This window comes from Bombina bombina, chromosome 4, assembly GCF_027579735.1.
Source record: "Bombina bombina isolate aBomBom1 chromosome 4, aBomBom1.pri, whole genome shotgun sequence".
In the NCBI taxonomy this organism is placed as follows: Eukaryota; Metazoa; Chordata; class Amphibia; order Anura; family Bombinatoridae; genus Bombina; species Bombina bombina.
This window is the reverse complement of record NC_069502.1, coordinates 930,348,927-930,355,105: the sequence shown is the minus strand read 5'-3', so window position 1 is coordinate 930,355,105 and position 6,179 is coordinate 930,348,927. Positions and strand designations below refer to the sequence as shown.

Sequence of the window (6,179 nt, the reverse complement as noted above, 5' to 3'; positions counted from 1 at the left end):
GGAGGAAACCATGGGGATTTTTTCATAAGAACATAAAATTATTTGGTAAAATGCTCTCTGATTGGATGATAAAAAGAATGAACTGTATGGCCTAAATGCAAAATTATGTCTGTGGTTCATATCTAACCTTGCTTACCTGCCTGAGAGCACTATACCTGTAGCAGGTGATAGCAGCTTGCTGTACTAGGGTCACCTCTCAGTAGGGCTGCTTGAGTTTGTCAGTATTGAGAGCTTGGTGCATGGAGCCAAAACAATGGAAAAGATAAAAACTTGCATTAGTTTAATATACAGCTGCTGAGACAGACTGAGTGAAATTCTAGTTTATTTAGTTGCAAAATCTAATAGACTTAAATCACACGACTCTCTTTGGTTATTTATAAGGCGACTATTACTTGCTCCCTGGTGTTATTTGTATGTTTCACTCTCGTTGATTAAAGGGATAGGAAAGTCAAAACTAAACTTGCAATAATCAGATCATGTAATTTTAGGACCCTTTTTAAAATCACTTCTATTTTCAAATGTGCTTTTGTTCTTTTGGTATTCCTGGTTTAAAAATGAATACGCATATATCCTACACTAGTGGAAGCTAGCTGGTGATTTGGTTCCTGCATATGTTATGTCTCTCTTATGATTGGCTAACGATGTGTTCAGCTAGCTGCCAGTAGTGCAATGTTGTTCCTTCAGCAAAGGATAACGAGAGAATGAAGCATATTTGATAATAAAAAGTAAATTTGAAAGTTGTTTAAATTGGTATGTTCTATCTGAATTATGAATGAAATGTTTGGGGTTTCCTGTCCCTTTAACACTAATTTCATACAATTTAAGAATGATAAAAAAAAAAACTTCTTTGCACTTCGCTCATTTACAAACAACTTTGTTTTAAAGCAGTGTAAATAATGTAATTAATTCCATAATTATATTTTTATTTTTTTGTATGTAGATTATTGATGAAATTTTGAAACTTAATGAAGACCCGAAGGTACATGGGCTTGTCCTCCATTTGGCCGAAGCCAACAGCAAAGTACTGAATGCAGTGAAACCAGAGAAAGATATAGATGGGTAACTATTTCTTTGTGCTACACAAACACACCTGCACACACAATAAAGGGATGCAAAAGTAATGTTTTTTTCTTTGTTACAACTAAAAGCACATTTTAAAATCTATTTGTGTTGTGTTTTTAGGTTATATTATTGCTTATCAGTAAAGCAGTGAGTGTCCTACTTATCGGTCAGTGGACACTAAAGCCTAAAGCCATGTATAGCAGCATAGGCACTTCCCATGTTCAGATCCCAGCTTTGAAATTATGTGATCGCATAGACGATTGTGTGATTTTCAGTTTTCCAGCAAGTGTTTACATCGGAATTTCGTTCTGATCTAAGCAGTTGTTCTTCCGACATGAAGGAGTTAAAATTTCATAGATAGTTTAAAAAAAATTCAATTTATTTTCATCTATATACAAAGCTGACGTCTAAAGGTATGTTCCTACGATACTACAATGGCTTAAAGGGACAGTATACACCAATTTTCATATAACTGCATGTAATAGACTCTACTATAAAGCAGAATATGCACAGATACTGATATAAAAATCCAGTATAAAACTAATGCAAATAAAGCCACAGCTTGAGGGATTTTACCTATATTCCCATACAAACTTGATTGCATTTAAAATCTAAGTTGAAATCAAAATTTAAAATTTACAATAAACCAGATAAAAAAATTGCATAAGATACAATATACAAATGCAACATAAAATTCGCTGTTAAAAAAAAAAACAACATTTTTGGCTCATAAACCTTAACTATAGGAGGATTTGTTTTTCTAAAAGCAACGGTTGACTGCGGATGTTTGCAAAGGAGCCAGTAAGGTCACAAATATAAGGTGTTATTATTTACTTACACGGAATGGGTGCTTTGTGTCCTCTTAAATATCTTGTAAGATGGTTTGCTTGTTTTGGATTTCAAAGGCCGAGAGTCCGTCGGCATATATGCAGTGTTCCAAGCAGTTACGCCACAATGTAGCATGTCGGACTACTTTGTATCAATATCAGGTGTATTATTTGCAGGATTGTTGCGGCTATGGAAGCCCAAGCAGGAAAAAAAAAGAGCAACGCGTTTTGCCTTCCTCAAGCTCTACTGAAACGTGTTGCTCTTTTTGTTACATTTGTATATTGTATCTTTTGCAATTTTTTTTATCTGGTCTATTGTAAATTTTGATTTCGATTTTAACTCTGGTATAATAATAAATTTAACTGTTTATATTATACTGCCGGAAACTGCACTTATTTAGCTCTGCATAGAGCCCCATAGCTTTAAATTCAGTGTGTACTATTACACACTTTAATTTTAATTGCAATCAAGAAATACCTCCTAGCCAATGAGCATTAGTAGGGTGTAAATAACTTAAAGGGACACTCAAGTCAAAATTTAAACTTTCATGATTCAGACAGAGCACACAGTTTTAAACCACTTTCTATTTTACTTCCATTAACAATGTGCCCAGTCTTTTTAAATTTACACATTTTGAGCTCCTACTGAGCATTTGTGATTGGCTGATGGGTACAGGAGTGGTGGAAATAGACATAACTTTTGAAATTTTGTTGTTGTTTGTCATGTATTAGTTGATTATACCAATCTACTGTATTTTTATTGGTACTTTAAACTGCCTTATTAGTTTCAATTTAGTATTGAAAAGCTATTACTTCACCATTTTTTTGGGAACATGTTTATAGTGCCATAAAACAGGTTGAGATCTGTGCATATCCTAAAAGGGACAATTCATTTAATTTAAAATAGTTTACATAAAAAAATGGTTTAAAAATTGCTGGTAAGTATTTTAAAATTTTCAAAATTTAGCAAAATTTAATTACATAGATAAACTGCCTGGATTAGCTAACTCCACCCTCCTTATCAGTGTTTAGACACAGGCATTGTATTTCAACTAAGTTCACAGCTTCTAGGCATTCTACAACAGATAATCCCTATTCACTTTTGCATTCTACCAAAAGAACAATAAACATAGATACGGCCATAAGATACGGCCTTAAAAGAAATTTTGTGGCGGGAGTTAGAGCTTTACAATTCAGAAACTAAAAAGAAATGGTTTATGATGAGGCACTGCAGTATAAATTTGCAGGTAAAGTAATTAAAGTACATATTATATTTTGTCTCTATCCCAACTTGTTTTATGTCCCTTTTTTAAATGCTGTTTTGATATGAATATGGACAGAAATGACACATTGCAAATTACAGTAAAGTACAATGTCACTTTATTTACATGCTATTTACATTTAAACGTATTCAACTGCTTTTTCATGTAGATCATTTAAAATAAATAAATAAAAACCCAACTTTTTTTTTTTTCTCGTTCCAGAGTCACAGATGTAAACCTCGGTAAGATGGTTCGTGGCCATTCTCAGGAGGGTTTCATTTCTCCCACAGCTAGTGGTGTGATAGAGCTACTAGAACATTTAGGTATGAAATTATAGAAAACCTATGGATTTGGGTGGAATGATGTTATCCATTTCATGCTTGTGCTAGTTTAAAAGGACAGTATAGTCCAAATTAAATTTCTATGGCTTGGATAGAACATGACATTTTAAACAGCTTTCCAATTTATTTCTATTTTTTCTTGGTTCTTTTGGTATCGTTGGTTAATGAGTAATTCTAGGTGAGCTCAGGAGTATGTTCGTGTCTAGCCATCTAACAGTAGTGTATGCAACAATGTTTAAAGCAATGTTATAAATTGTTGCAAACACTCCTGCCCTAGACTGTTAAAGACACATTCACACTTTTAAGCTCCTATCGGCCAACCTAGGTTTACTCTTCAACAAAGGATACAATGAGAACAAATTAAATTTGCTAATAGAAGTAAATTAAAAGTTGTTTAAAATTGCATGCTCTATCTGAATCCTGTATGTTTAATTTTTGACTTTGGATTCTCATTTCCTTTTAATCGATAGTAGTGTTTAAATTCTTCAGCATGACAAATATGTATCATCATCATCATCATCATCATCATCATCATCATCATCATCACAATCATCATCACTGATAAGTAGAGTAATAATTCTACAGATTTATTTAAAACGTTATTTTTGTTTGTTTCTTAAAGCTCATTTGTCTTTGGAGGGGAAGAAGGTGTTAATAGTTGGAGCTGATGGCTCACTTGAAGCTGCCTTGCATTGTCTACTACAAAGGAAAGGCGCCATGTCAATGACCTGTGATTGGCAAACTCCGCACCTGCAGAAAAAGGTACTTTTTTATATTTAAAAAAAACAACAAAAAAACAAACTTTTTTTGACCACTGTATCCGATTTCTGATCGGAAGCTCTAGAACGTTGTTCCTTCTGTAACTTTTGTGTCTGTTGCGTTTTTTTTTTTTTTTTTTTTTTTTTAAAAACGCACCTCATTAATGCCCAACCCCTTTCCATCTAAAGGGGAGGAGAGTCCACGGCTTCATTAATTACTTTTGGGAATTCAGAACCTGGCCACCAGGAGGAAGCAAAGACACCCCAGCCAAAGGCTTAAATACCCGTCCCAGTCATTCTTTGCCTTTCGTCACAGGAGGTTGGCAGAGAAGTGTCTGAATATTTGGAGTAGTCTCTTATGGAGGGTAGTGCTCTTCGAAATGGGACTGGAGGTTTAAGTATTTCTGTCAGCTTCTCAGTGAGAGCCTGGGCGAAAGTTAGAGTCCGGAGATGCAGGGAGAGTTTTTCTGCAAAACCATCCCGACTCATTTTAACAGCTCCATAAGCAATCAGCTTTGACAAGTTTCGCTGCCTGCTTTCTACATTCAAGTCCATGTCAGGAGCGATGCTACTACACTGTCACACTTGAGAGGCCGTGTTCCTGTTCCACGGCATAGATTCTGCTTAGATCGTTTCATTTTTTTTTTATACACATAACGCAGAAGACAGGATCACAGTGTAATACCTTTTTATATTTATAGAATCAAGGGTTAATATCCCTGGTAGGGGGGTTTATACATACTATTGCTTATTGTGTCATTGCTGCAATATGTGTGAGATGAGGCTCTGGCAATGGGTGGACTTTAGTTTAATTTCCGGGAGTATTTGCGCGGCACATTTGACGCGTTTTCTCCCTAGTGCAGGGGTGGTCCTGCAAGACATTCCTTCTGATCCGGTATGGCCTAATCGACTTCCTTGCTTGATCAGCGGTGCAGGAGACATAACGTTTTCTGTGGTTCGGGTAATGGGAGGTGGTGAGTGCCCTGGCTATTGGAGCTTATAAAGGTGCCATTTTTTATATTTTATAACTAGTCTGTAATATAGCCGTAAGCTATGGAGGACTCTGCGTTAGAGGGTACTCCCTCTTTAACTAAGTCTAGTAATTGTGTTTATTGTGAGAAGGTTCGGGTAGATCCACCTGCTCAACTATGTTCCACATGCCTTGATAAAGTCACGACATCTAGAAAGAAAAGGATGTCTAGTACTACTGAGCCGTCCACCTCTGAGGGTTCCCCGTTCCGTGAGGTGCGTTCCCTACATTCATCTCCGAGTACACATGCAGCGCCCCAGGGCATGACTATTTCTCCTACGGGAGAGAGCTGTTGGCCGTCAGATTTTGCGGATCAACTGCAAAAGGCGCTCTCTAAGTTGATTAGTGCCTTACCATGTTCTGCCAAGTGTGAGAGTAAGGTAAAATATGGCGATCCAGCCCAGGGGTCATATACTCCAAAGGATATTTCGGAAACGGGCGGCCCCGACCGGTCTCCGGACCAAGTAGGGGGCAGATTATCTCTCTTCTCAGAGGCCTGGTTGCAGGATGTTCAGGGGCCTTGGGTTCTGGAGGTTGTCGCCCAAGGCTACAGGATAGGGTTCAGATCTCATCCGCCCAGGGGCAGATTCCTCCTGTCAAATCTGTCTTCCAGACCGGAGAAGAGAGAAGCCTCTCTAGAATGTGTGAGGGATCTCTCTTCTCTCAGAGTTATTGTACCAGTACCCCCAGAAGAGAGGGGTCTAGGGTACTTTTCAAACCTTTTCGTGGTCCCAAAGAAGGAGGGAATGTTCAGCCCAATTCTAAACCTAAGATGTTTAAACAAATTTATGGCTGTTCAATCAGATCTATTCTGCCCCTAGTTCAAGAGGGTCTGTTCATGACAATAGACTTGGAGGATGTCTACCTTCATTTGCCGATTCACAGGGATCACTTCACGT

At 37.2% G+C, this 6,179-nt stretch overlaps 1 protein-coding gene across 1 annotated transcript in view; it reads left to right on the top strand.

The window, feature by feature from the left end:
* Nucleotides 1–946: 946 nt before the first annotated feature.
* MTHFD1L (methylenetetrahydrofolate dehydrogenase (NADP+ dependent) 1 like) overlaps nucleotides 947–6,179 on the top strand; it is a 1,099,716-nt gene continuing 1,094,483 nt past the window's right edge. The window contains exons 1-3 of the mRNA XM_053711891.1: nucleotides 947–1,059; nucleotides 3,374–3,474; nucleotides 4,115–4,254. Of these exons, the coding sequence (XP_053567866.1) occupies nucleotides 3,399–3,474; nucleotides 4,115–4,254 (216 nt within the window). The 5' untranslated portion in view covers nucleotides 947–1,059; nucleotides 3,374–3,398. The remainder of the gene's footprint in view (nucleotides 1,060–3,373; nucleotides 3,475–4,114; nucleotides 4,255–6,179) is intronic.